At 33.0% G+C, this 13,405-nt stretch overlaps 2 protein-coding genes across 3 annotated transcripts in view; both read left to right on the top strand.

Moving 5' to 3' along the window:
* Nucleotides 1-1,549: 1,549 nt before the first annotated feature.
* Nucleotides 1,550-6,233, top strand: pdap1a (pdgfa associated protein 1a). 2 transcript variants are annotated; one of them, NM_212632.2, is given in 6 exon segments: nt 1,550-1,788; nt 2,138-2,220; nt 2,329-2,397; nt 4,029-4,153; nt 4,234-4,385; nt 4,831-6,233. In NM_212632.2, coding segments are annotated over 6 exon segments (477 nt in total). In that variant the 5' UTR covers nt 1,550-1,775; the 3' UTR covers nt 4,866-6,233.
* A 3,761-nt stretch (nt 6,234-9,994) lies between these two features.
* Nucleotides 9,995-13,405, top strand: part of sh3bp1 (SH3-domain binding protein 1) — a 28,639-nt gene continuing 25,228 nt past the window's right edge. The window contains exon 1 of the mRNA XM_021474252.3: nt 9,995-10,274. Within this exon, the coding sequence (XP_021329927.2) occupies nt 10,228-10,274 (47 nt within the window). The 5' untranslated portion in view covers nt 9,995-10,227. The remainder of the gene's footprint in view (nt 10,275-13,405) is intronic.

Consider the following 13,405-nt stretch of genomic DNA (forward strand, 5'->3'; position numbering starts at 1 on the left):
ACGTTATTTTATATTTATGTTGCTTTGATATTCTGTATGTATGTAATGTAATATAAATACTTTAACATGGCCTAACAGTTAGGCCATGTTAGATTATGTGTTGCTATATATATATATATATATATACACACACACACACACACACACACACAAACACACACACACATATATATATATGAGCAATATCACACAAGTAGTAGTGCGATATGGCTGTATATCGGCACTGGCGGGAGGCGTGCGTTGGCACGAGGCTGCAGGCACCGGTGCCGAAATACAGCCATATCGCACTGCTACGAGTGTGATATTGCGATTATACAACAGTTTGACCGCATAATTGTGTATATAAAAACAAAATCAAACATGGAGGGTTTCAAAAACCCTTTTGTATGAGGAACTACTTTCTTCCGCCTTGGATTCAAATCATAAGCTGACAGTTAAACAGCTGGTAAAACAGTTAAAAGGATCTTTTAAACTGTTCATCTGTAGTGTCTGCTTTTTGCTGGGAGTTTGTGGGCGGAATAATACACAAAGGGTAAAGACGCTGTAGGAGTTCTGATATTGCAGAATACAGAACCAGTTGTATAAAAAAAAATAAAAAAAAATAAAAAAATATATATATATATATATATATATATATATATATATATATATATATATATACAAGAAAATAAATGAATATTTACAATGATTCTTTTATAATCATCTAGATGCATGTGCGTGTGTGTTTGTAAGCGTATCACTGATGTTTTCTATACAAAGCTATACAATATTATATTTGTGCTTATACATTAGATTAGTCATTACTGAAGCCAAATCTGGAGCTTATCTAACAAAATAACTTACAATAACTAAACAGTAAAAAGTAATACACCCAAAGTTATGTTATAGAAAAATATTAAATACAAAAAAAAAAATTTAATTTAGTTAACATTTTTTCGGTTGTAATTTATTTTTGCTATATTTTGTTTGAATTTAATTGTTTTATCTTTCAATTGCTAAATATGTTTGGTGACTAAAATAAATATATATGTTTATTAAAATATTGTTTAGTTGTTTAAATGCACTAAAATACATTGCTTATATTCACTGAGAAATGGATAAAAATATTCATTTTCAAAATGGGTTTACTCAAATATGCACTGTGTATAATCAATTGTCGTTACTGATTTTAATTACATAAAACTACGCAGATAATTCGTTTCTACCATTATAAAGATAAAGAACTAAAGTAATACAAAAAAGTAAAGAATAGTCCAAGAAAACAATATTGCACATATTATGTTACCTGGATATAAATCACACATCCGTTCATCATGTATGTAAAAAATCTGCATGTAGTCATTGAATATAATGGGAGGCTATATAAATAATACTACAATACTTTATATAAAATAAATTCAATACAATACACGATTTTTTTTCCACTTTATTAATTCAATGCCACAAAAACAACAGGTATTACATATTCAAATATAATTCACGAATTTGCAAAAACAGCTCTGACGTAGAAAGCGTCTTAAATTTTGATTGGCCAGTCCAGCAGTCAATCATCTAGAGTAAATTCGGCTGACGTCACTCAGGAAGCGGCAAATAGTGCTTTCACAGTCAGGTTTTGCGTCGGCGAGGTTTAGTCACATTTTCTTTAAAGCAGCCCATTTTTAGATAATTTGACACAATATAATAAAGTTAATCAATCATTACGGGTATATGCAATTGTAGGAGCGGAAGTAATATTTTTCCTTTCAGTATTTTCATCGCCACAGACTGTTTGCACAATGCCGAGAGGAGGTGAGTGTCGTTTGGCGCTGCGTGTTCGCTAAATTGTCTTTTCCAGCTCACCGACAGAGCCAGGGTTTTAATAAAAGAACTTACGAAACGATTGTATGAGATTGAGGGTGAATTTAAGGTCACGGTTGGTGTTTATAGCGTCTCCATAATGTGTAAATCACAGTGTGAGAAGCAAGTATGCTAAACTCAGGCCATGCTGGAGCAGAGCAGCCACATGTGATTATCTGATAGTTTCCACGAATAACGTTACCGTTGTTCTTGCACAACATAATGGTGGTATAAAATAACCGTATATGCTGAGTTAAGTGTATTCGGGGTTTAAGGTATTGCTCACTTTGCTTATTCTTAGGTAAAAAGGGCCACAAGGGCCGTGGAAAGCAGTTCAGCAACCCCGAGGAGATTGACCGTCAGATGAGAGCTCAAAAGGAGTTGGTGAGTTTAATGATGTTCAACATTCGTCATTTACAGTTAGTTGTTAAATTACTGTGATGTTTGCCCAGCATCAGTGTGTTTGATGGAAACTGATTCCTCTGGATGCAGGAGGAGAATGGAGGAGCTGAACGTGGAAGTTCTTCAGAATCAGAAGAGGAGACCAGCAGTGATGATGAAGTGAGTCACTTTAGTTAAGTCTGGTAAACTAATATAGTAAATGGAGCCTCTGACATTTTCTTTTATGAACACATCAACTTTTGGTTTTCTTTGAAATACAAATAAAGATGTTTTATGAACCCTAAGAAAAACAAACTAGCAGCTGAAGTTTCAATTGTTCACATTGTTCATTTTCTCTGTTTAGTTTTTGGAAGAGCCACTCTCTTTTTAAAGTTATTTGAGTTTTCAAAGGAAAATGCATAAATAATTTACGTAATCTCATTGTATTAAATTTTAAAGTTACGATTCAAGAAAAATACAGGCATATTGGTGAAATATACTGGAAATTTTCTTAATTTACTCTAAATTAGAATTAAAAACAATCACTGCATCAATCCGTTATTTAACTGTGACTTTAATTTAAAAAAAAAAATTATTACTTTTTTTACTAGCTACCAAAAGAATAAATTACAAAAAAAAAAAAGTTTCTTGTCTTTATTATTCCATCCATCTAAATTTATATTAACTAAATATAAAGATTCACAAGTAAGAGCCATCTCTACTTCAAACATGTTGTCTAAATGTTTTTTAATTTCCAGTATTGGGTTAATTTCTGACAATCCTAAAAAACATGATAGTGATTAGCTTCTGTTTCCCCACACATTTCTTCTGCAACTTGTGGCTTTTCCTCTGTGTATTTTCTGTGATGATGTGATGAAAAACTTTAGATCATTTCCCCAACAGAATTCTTTCCATTTAAGTTTTACAAATATTCCCCCAATCCTCATTTCTTTCTCATATTTTGTTTATTATAGGTTTTATTGGAACTACATACCAACTAATTCTCAGAGTATTAGTTTAGTAGACTGTAAGCAAAGTTTCTTGTAGTTAATTAATTGTCTGCTGGTAGTGCAGTATCTGTGGACGTCTACTTTTGAGAATTAGTTGGCATGTAGTTCAAATGTAACTTGACATTGACAGTGTTCAATAAGGACCATCATAGCAATGGGATACCACCAGTATTTCCAGTTAAATGAAATCATGAAACTTCTATTTAACAACAAAATATTAAGAAAACAAAACATAAAACCTGATTTACTTCTGATTTACTTTATTCATAAACTATTTTATTTAGTGATTGCTAAAAGAAACTTTGTGTGTAGCTCAGGTGATTTCTCATCAGCTGTATTGAAAAAACCTATCGCAAGGTTAATTACCTTACCATACAATATGACATGCATTACACTTGCTGTTGTCACTTGATTCTTGTTCATCTTTTTTTTGTGACTACACAATTTATATATATAACTTGTGAACTATGGCTATAAAAATATGCAAGTGTATTTATGTTAAACAACTTCACTAATTTTTATTCTTGTAGGAATCAGTCTAGAACATGTAAAGTTTGTATGGCTTTGAGAAGCTCATGCTATTTATACATTTCTGTCACAATTTCATCAATATGCAGATCCAGTAATGATAGATCCTACATTTTAATGCAAATTATACCATGATTATTTTTTTCTAATATTGTCAAACTGTTTATATTAGGTTATGATTGTGCTGTGGAGGCTGTTCCTGATTTCTTTTTTTTATGTAATGATGTGATTTTATTTATATATTAATATATTTTTTATCTTTCTCTTTTGAAGCAACCTAAAAGGAAAGGTGTCGAAGGATTAATTGAAATTGAGAATCCCAATAGAGTTTCCCAGAAGAGCAAGAAGGTTGTGGAAATTGATGTCAATGCACCTAAAGAGCTATCGCGACGAGAAAGGTATGCGAGATGGCATATACTTAACCTCAAACCAATGAAATGAAAGGGTTATTTGACTGTGTATGTGTTTCCCTTCGAAGGGAAGAGATTGAAAAGCAGAAGGCTAAAGAACGATACATGAAGCTGCATCTCGAGGGGAAGACGGAGCAGGCCAGGGCAGACCTCGCCAGGCTAGCCATTATTAAAAAGCAGAGAGAGGATGCAGCGAAGAAGAGAGAAGAGCTGAGGAAAGGTGAGCTGGGCTTCTGATGAGGGCGCGATCAATAACAACCTGTATATTAGATCAAATCAGTTTACATTTTCTCTAGCTGTTTGTACATTAAAATGTGCTCAAGTATGTCAGTGAGGCAAATCTGTAATTTTAACTTTGGTATTTTTTGTTCTCATGCAGTATTGCCATAATAATCCCCTCCACACTTACACAAAACTACTAAAAACCAAGCATATATAATTAAAGGTGTCACTGTGTAAAACACTACGCACATGCACGCATTATGGCCCTGTAGTTTGCAGATTACATTATTGTTTTCTTTTTGTTAGATTTTCGCACACGTCTAATCTCTGAACATTTGATATGTATCTGCAGGATGTCAAGGTTTCACAAAATTGCTTTTCTTATTGTTTGAGATTGTGCGGTGTGCTTTTTAAAAGGTGAACCTGTCTTTAATCTTTTTCAGAAAAAGAAGCAGAAGAGGCGAAGTCGAAACGCTAACCTGTGCATCATCACACCAGACGGGGGCTTTTCTGGGGAGGGAGGGCGGAAGGGAGGGAAGGGGGCTAGATATTTAGAGAAAACAGCTCAGGGGTATCCTTACATGTCATCCTCCCTCCATCCATCTAATGCTGGAGGGAGATTTTGACATTTATAGGAAGTTAGATGGGAGGCGGTGTATGGTGTTGGAGTTTGGAGTAGTCATTTTCAGTACCACCAAACTTCACACACCTTATTCCCTTCCTTGACACATTCACTGTGCTCAGACTCTAAAGCTGCTGAAGTTTACTCTAAATGTCTACACTTCTATGATGTTTTCACTATTTCATTAGATTGGGAGGTTATGGAAGATTGAGGTGTGGGGTTGCAGGTGTTGCTCACTTCAGCTGTTGTGTTCTGATGGGGACAGATGAAGCAGGTTGTAGACTAGAACAGTCAAACACTAAACAGACATTCAGTGTTTTTTTGTAAAGAATGACATCAATACTGGTACTGTCTTCAGTTTCGTCCACCTTTGTGGCCTCATTCTGTTTAAGTGCAAAACAAAGCAGATGTTGTCATTTCAAGGGTATTGGTAGGGTGTTGCTTGAAATCAGGACGTGCATGGACTTAATGCTGCAGCTTTTCAATACTGAAAGACAATATAATGCAATTTAATTTTGGAACAAAGTATCGCTTTCATCAGGACAGTATTAAAGGAAATGCTTCAGCACAGCTGACAGACTAAGCGGTTGAATTTCTCCGCAACACCTCAGGATAGAGTATTCACTGTATCATCTTCTATAATGCCCCTTTACTCAGGGGTTTTATACTTCTCTTCAAGTGGGACCATTGTTTTGGCACAACCAGACACTGATGTGTCCTCAAACTATTTAGAAGTGTTTTATGCTTTAGCCCAATTCTGGGACCGGACATGCCTTGACTGTTTAAGGAAAGCAATATTGTATTGATGCTGATGGTGCAACCTTTTTTTTTCCAGTTCTTAAACACAACTATTTGCATAATGTTTTAACGTTTGTAAAGCATTCATCAGTACTGAAATATTTACATGGGATATTGATCAATCAATAAAGTTCCTTATTTGAAACTTGTATAAAAAATAAATAAATTGGTAAATGAATAAATTTGTTTCGCTTTTGTGAGTCAATAATTTTGAGTTTATTTTTAAGGAATGTTATTTTTTTGGGAAGCTTTGTTTTAGTAAAACTACATTTAATGCAGAGGTCATATGTATTTTTTTTTAGTATTACCATGGCCACCCCTGTGTAAGCTCTGCCCACCCCAATATGATCTAGCTGTTGATATTATTAATTAAAATGTACTTGCATAAAATCACAATATTTTAATAAATAAAATGCAGCCACTAAATTATTGTGGATTGATTGGTGCCACTGACGTAGCTGATTCACTGCCCTCCCCGATCGTCGTTGACAGCAGTGGCAATTTAATATTTACCTTAAGGTCCATCAATCGAAGAAGCTGTATCAACAATATTGTGGCTCAAATAGGAATAGGGATAAATGATATTGTGTGAGTCTGTATAGTGAGTGTATGTGTGTATACAGTAATGCCTTTTTTTCATTTTTTTTTATTAATCTTCATTAATTTTAGACTTGGCATATACTGTATGTTGTACAAAAAGTATATGAAAAATAACTGAAAAGTTTTTTATATATTGTATTTTATTGAATTTGAATTTATTTGTTTTTTTTTAGGAATAAATTGCAATATTTCAGAAGTAATTAATTAAATTTGTTAAAACCACATTATTTCACTTACCAGAAACAAAAATAAAACATTACCGTGTGTGTGTGTGTGTGTGTGTGTGTGTGTGTGTGTGTGTGTGTGTGTGTGTGTGTGTGTGTGTGTCACTTCAAGATTTGGTGTGGCCCCAAAAAATTGTTTTGGGGGGGCGCCACTGCGAAGGCTGCGTACATCTGAAACCGCGAACACAGTGTCACGTGACACCACTGCTTGTCAACGCGGATGTGTAAGGACGCTTGTGGTACAGTCTTTTGCCTTTTCAGTGTGTATTGTTACTCAGCAATTAGTTTATAAGATTTATGTATTATATTATTATTTAAAAAAAACGAAAGAATAGCACCTTAAGGTAAATATGTGACAGACCCGTATTAATATTTGTCTGAATCAAAAACTTCATTCTGTTTGAGTTTGTTGCAAACATGACCAGTGTAGCCATTCATTGACCCAGTAAGCAAATATTACACACTTATTGTTGTATATTAACTTATACTGATGTTGTTGTAAACAATATTTTGTAAAAAAAAAAAAAAAAAAAAAATCTGTAAAAAATTACAGGGGATATAAAAATTACAAAAAAAAAAAAAAAAACTGTATAAGAAAAGCATTCCAAAATTGCATTGTTTTTTTAAACATGAATATTAGGCTTATCCATTATCATTTTTGTTTGTGTACATGGTACTTTCCATATATTATCATGAAATTAATAAACAATTTTTCAATTGTTATAATTCAGTTTTCAATTGTTATTATTGTTATAAATGAACATAATATCTTGACAAGCAAACTGAATTTTTAATTTTGTAAGTTTAAATACAAGATATTTAACATTAAACCAAAACATTTGGGTATATGTGCATTCAAAAAATAGATGTTTAATTGATTCCTCCTCTAATTCACAAAAAGTGCACATACTAGATTACATGCCTCTAAACAACTTTTAACCACTTCTTTCACTGGATAAATTAAATGTATGAGTTTATATGTCACTTCTTTAACTTTATTGGTGAGACAATATTTACTAGGTAAGTTCCAAACCTTTTTCCACTCAATTTGCTCAAATAAGGATTTTCAAAAAGATTTGCATTAAGGCAGCAATGTGGTTCTGCAAAACTTTTTAATGTACCAATTATTAAATGTATTGTCTATAATTTTCACACCATTGATTTGATTCAGTGGATAAATTACCAGATAAGAGCTGAACAATTCCACTAGGAATTGCATCAAATACTATTACAAATTCTTTAGCAGTTATGGGGATCTTGTAATAATTGAGAAATTCACAATAAATAAAAAGTTGTCCATTTTGAATAACTCTCTTACCAATACAATATCATTTTTGTACCAATTTCTATAAAATAAGGATTTATTTTAAAGGTTATACATTTGTTGTTCATTATTATTGATTTATGTGGAGAAAAATTATGCTTATAAATAAGTATCCAAGCATACCTGTTTATGAAAAGAGGAAGGTTTTATTGGCACCTTGTTAACATCAAAATTACATCTTAAAAAAGGTTCTAAACTCCACACCTGGTCAAATTAATTCAGGGATGATGCTCCAAATTTGGCCTTTAGAATTCAGGTAATTCTTAACCCATTTGTTTTTAAATACACAATTAATACAAATCTTCCTTTGATTGACAAATCTCTTATTAACCATAAGTTTAATTTTTGTTTAATTTTCTTAATAATTGGTGTAAAATTCTGATTACTTCTCTCTTTTTGATCTTTACAAATATTTATACCCAAATATTCGACCATCTCCTTTACTGGAACACCATATATATCACTGTCATTGCAAATTTTCAGAGGGAACAACACACACTTTTTAATATTTAAACATAAACCAGATACAGACGAAAAAAGATTGATGCAATCAAAAGCATTTTTAGTTTCAATTTCATTTTTTAGAAAAATGGCAGTGTCGTCTGCTAACTGAGAGCATTTTAATTATGTTGTAGTAAACTATACTGTAGTGTTCTGTATTTTAGAGGGTCCCCCTCTCCTCCTCATAGCGTTTGAATGGGACATTCCGCTGGTTTCAGTTCATGATTCTCAAGGAAATGATCTGCGTGACGACACTCCTTATAGGATATAAAATGATTTCCCCTTTCACCTTTTTCACATCCTTCTGTTTGCACACACAAACAGCGCATTAAATAGCTGTTAGTATTAACGCCATTGAAACTCACAGTTTACACTATGACAAGCAATCAGATATAGGGAGCCTAAATATTCAATTTATATATTTACCCTATAGTACACTAGACTCTAAAGTTAAGCCATATGCTATAAAACCTGGATTTTTAATTCTTTTTCAAATATGTTTTTATAATTGAGGTTTAGCAAGGCCTTTTTCACATTATTTCCTACAATCGTTATTCTTCTTCAGAGGACCTTTTGTTTGGCTGGAATAAAAGCAGGTTTGACTTTATAAAAAAACAAATCAAAATTGACAGTATCACTTTTTGGTTTAAAAAAAAATCATATCTATATAAAAATGATATAAATAACATCTTCAAGTAAAAACTGTTTGTAGAACAATGATATAGATATTTTGATGTTCATCGATTTTTATTATTAATTTATTATCAAGTAGTACCTTAATACTGAATTAACATTTCAAAATGAAATGACACTGAAGATGGCTGATAGACCGCGCGGTGGCGCAGTGGGTATCGCTTTCGCCTCACAGCAAGAAGGTCGTTGGTTTGAGCCTCAGTTGGGTCAGTTGGCATTTCTGTGTGGAGTTTGCATGTTCTCCATGTGTTCGCGCGGGTTTTTTCTAGGTGCTCCGGTTTCCTCCATAGTCCAAAGACATGTGGTACAGGTGAGTAGGGTAAGCTAAATTGTCCAGTGTATGAGTGGGAATGAGAATGTATGGAGGTTTCCTGATGATGGGTTGCAGCTGGAAGAAAACATATGCTGGATAAGTTGGCGGTTCATTCCACTGTGGCGACCCCAGCTTAATAAAGGGACTAAGCCGAAAAGACAATGAATAAATGAAGATGGCTGCTGATAATTCAGGCACCATCACAATAAATGGGATGTCAAATATGAATATATAGAAGTTATATAAATTTTATTTATTATATAAATTTAGCCTGAGAGGACTTTCACAATACTACGAAAGAAATATTGTGTTTTTTACATATTGTATAGTGTTTTCTTTTTACATATTTTATGGCTACTATAAAAAAAATACAGCTTAAATAATAGTAAAATATAAATTTATTAATAAAATAAAATAATTTCTATATTTTTATCCAAGTTGTTATACAGAAAATAAAAGCTCTGTGCTTTGCAAATCTCCCGTTCTTCGGCGTTCTCTGTGGCCAGAAAGGTCTGCATGACTTTCACAGCATGAAATAAAAATGTCTTTCCTCTTATGCTGTTGGTAACTTCCTCTTTCTCCGAGTCGAGAGGTGTGCGTACAAATGTGAAACAGTCAAGTGGAGGCTGCTGCTGACACACGTCTGAATGAGATGCCTGTCTAATGAGTCCACAGAGCAAGAACCTTCATCAAATGATACTAAAATACTCTTGAACTGTCTGTACTAACCAAGGAGGCGAAGAAGGCCACAGATTCTCCACAATCATGCTGAAGCAGTTTAACATCTTAAAGCAGTTTGGAAATGGGGGGAAGTAAGTACTTTCATTTGTTGATTTCAGACCATGGTTGTGGCGTTGTTTGTGTTACTGGAATGTCATCACATGTGATCTTTTTATTCTGTAGACTTGCTTATTTTCTGTAGAAAAATATAATATTAATAGCTTGACTCCTACTAACGTTACTGAAATGAGGAAGGTGATTTTTTAAATAGTGTGTTGTGCTGAAAATGTGAATCTGATAACAGTGTGATTAGATCTTTACTAATTTTTATTACTCTGACTATGCTATTTTTGACTTTTTTCAATTGTTTAAGCCTGAGGAACCTAAGGTTGACTGTAAAAATGAAGTATGAGAATTTAGTAAGTTCAGCCACATTTACCCTCTGGTGTATGTTCTTTGACATTATATACTGCTCAAAAAATAAAGGGAACACTTTAACAACACAACGTAACTCAAAATGTTCCCTTTATTTTTTTGAGCAGTATATTTCGCTGTATTTATTATTTTGTGAAGTCAAAATAAGGTGTTAGGTATCTATTATCTTATTATATGTGTCATTTCTTTTGTGAGGGTGGAGAGCATACTTTGTAGGCTGCACAGAACAAGATGCTAGTTTTGCAAGCCGCCTTGTATGACGTTAACAGGATATTAATAAACTTCTAAAGCCCAGACGCAAAGCACACACAATACCACGCTGGTGAAATTGTTTTTGTGACCTTTGTAGCTGAATACGTTAAAAACATGAACAGTATGTGCTTGCAGGAAAATTAAATAATCTGTATTGTTAATTGATGTATTGTATGTACAGTAGCATGTAAATGCTTTAGGTCAGCTCGTTTTGTAATTGTTAACTTGTTTATTTATTATTTTTACACTCTGGTGCTGTTCAAATTGTCAATCATGTTTTTTATATAGTATTGAAAAGGCTTTTTCAGGGGATCTTAAATTATGTTTATATTTTATATATTTAGATATGATCTGTTTTAGCATATACTTAGCAGATAAACAGATGAGTAGAGTTTTTTATAACAAAAAGTGAAAGTAAAGACATTTATAACGTTACAAAGTTTATTTATCAAATATTTCTGAAATCATAAACTGTTTTCAACATTTCAACAATGTTTCTTGAGTATAAATCTGCATGTTAGAATCACTATCCAGTATAACACTGAATACTGGAGCACTGTTTAAAAAAATCAGCTTTACCATCATAAAAATGACATTGATTTTAGATTATAAACCATATTACAATTCATTTAACACAGCCTTTGCTCAACTGATGCATTTCAAAAGCACAAAAAACTTACAACCTTAAACTTTTGAACTTTACTGGAGATTGTAAAAGTAAAATGAAGTGCTTTAAGCAATATTATTTTCTTTTTACTAACCTCAGATCTTTTTTTATTGACTAATAAGATGTTGATTCAGAATATAAAATCTGCTGCAATAGTGATGTAACCTGATCTCCTCATCAGTGTATGTGTGTTTGTATGTGTGAGTCTTGGCTGCTTAGAAAGCATTGCATAAAAGTGCACGTCACCTCGTCTTTATCAACTGTTCCGAACAGAAGTGCAGATCCAGTTTGTGTATTAATGCACAATAATACATGCAACACAAGGTTGTGGTTAAAAATGAGGGAGAGCTAGTAAAATGGCTTCAGTCAATACAGTCCACTTCCCCTCACTCTGGCCTATTTTGTACAGCGGCATCAGCTGCTCTAATTTTAGTGTGGTCTTGCTGTATGTTTCTGCATCTTAAAGTGGTTGATTTGTATTTTCAACATGAAAACACTTTACAATAAAGTCTCATTAGTAGACATAAGTCAATTCGTTAAAATCAGCAACGTGAAAAAAAACAGATTTATTAGAGTTACTATGTTAACATTAGTAAAAAACAATCGACAACTGGATTTTCTTAGTTATTTACTACACACTTATGACTTGTAATGAGATTAGGACTGATTTTAGCATGTTATTTAGAATTAACCATCAAATGAATATCACCTAAATTTAATATAATCATTTGTAGGTTTCATGGTGAGTTTAGTTAAATTAATGTTAACTATTGGAGCCTTATTGTGTGTTGTGGAAAAATCATACTCATGTAAAAGTACTATTACTTACCAAAAAAATGTAGTGCAAGTAAATTAAAAGTATCTTTTGTAAATTTTACTCAAACTATGAGTATAACGTAGCCCTTGTAAAAGTGATTAGCAGTAGTGAGTATTGAGTATTACACTGTGAAAGTTTGATGCGTTTACATCTAGTTTGTGTAAAAACGTAACATCCTGTTGTGCATTTAGTTATTGTTTAAGAAGTTATCGTTTAATTTGACAATTTCAGTCGTCATTCGGTAGGCATCCATCATCTATCATCATTTATTTTATAAGAGATAGTTACATTTGGTACACATCATAGAGAAAAACATCACAACAAAAGGAAAAATAACAGAAATCAACACTAAAAACAAAGAAATATCAATAGAATATCTAGTCTGAGGATAGAAATAATAGATAAAGAAATTGTGATTGAAGAGGGCAAAATAAAAAAGACAACACCGATTTAGAGATTTAATGGGTTATACATGTTAAAGGTCATGCAAGTTGTTTACATTTTTAATGTGTTCTTGTTTAGTGAATCAGAAATTGTAAGTAATTTTTAATCTTTTACATAAATGCTGCAAAAATGGGCTTGCACTTTGAAAATGAATATCTATGAACATAAAACCAACAGAAAAATAGAATAAGGTTTATTATAAAGCAGACATGGGTGACACGGTGGCTTAGTGGTTAGCACTGTCGCCTCACAGCAAGAAGGTCACTGGTTCGAGTCCCAGCTGAGTCAGCTGGCATTTCTATGTGGAGTTTGCATGTTCTCCCCGTGTTTACGTGGGTTTCCTCCAGGTGCTCCGGTTTCCCTCACAGTCCAAAGACGTGTGTTACAGGTGAATTGAATAAACTAAATTGGCCAATGAGTGTATGTGTGTGAATGAGGGTGTATGGATGATTCCCAGTACCAGGTTGTAGCTGAAAGGGCATCCACTATGTAAAACAGATGCTGGATAAATTGCTGGTACATTCTGATGTGGCGACCCCAGATTAATAAAGGGACTAAGCTAAAGGAAAATGAATGAACGAATGAAGCAGACATTAAAATTTGTATAA

This window comes from Danio rerio, chromosome 12 (genome assembly GCF_049306965.1).
Source record: "Danio rerio strain Tuebingen ecotype United States chromosome 12, GRCz12tu, whole genome shotgun sequence".
NCBI lineage: Eukaryota > Metazoa > Chordata > Actinopteri > Cypriniformes > Danionidae > Danio > Danio rerio.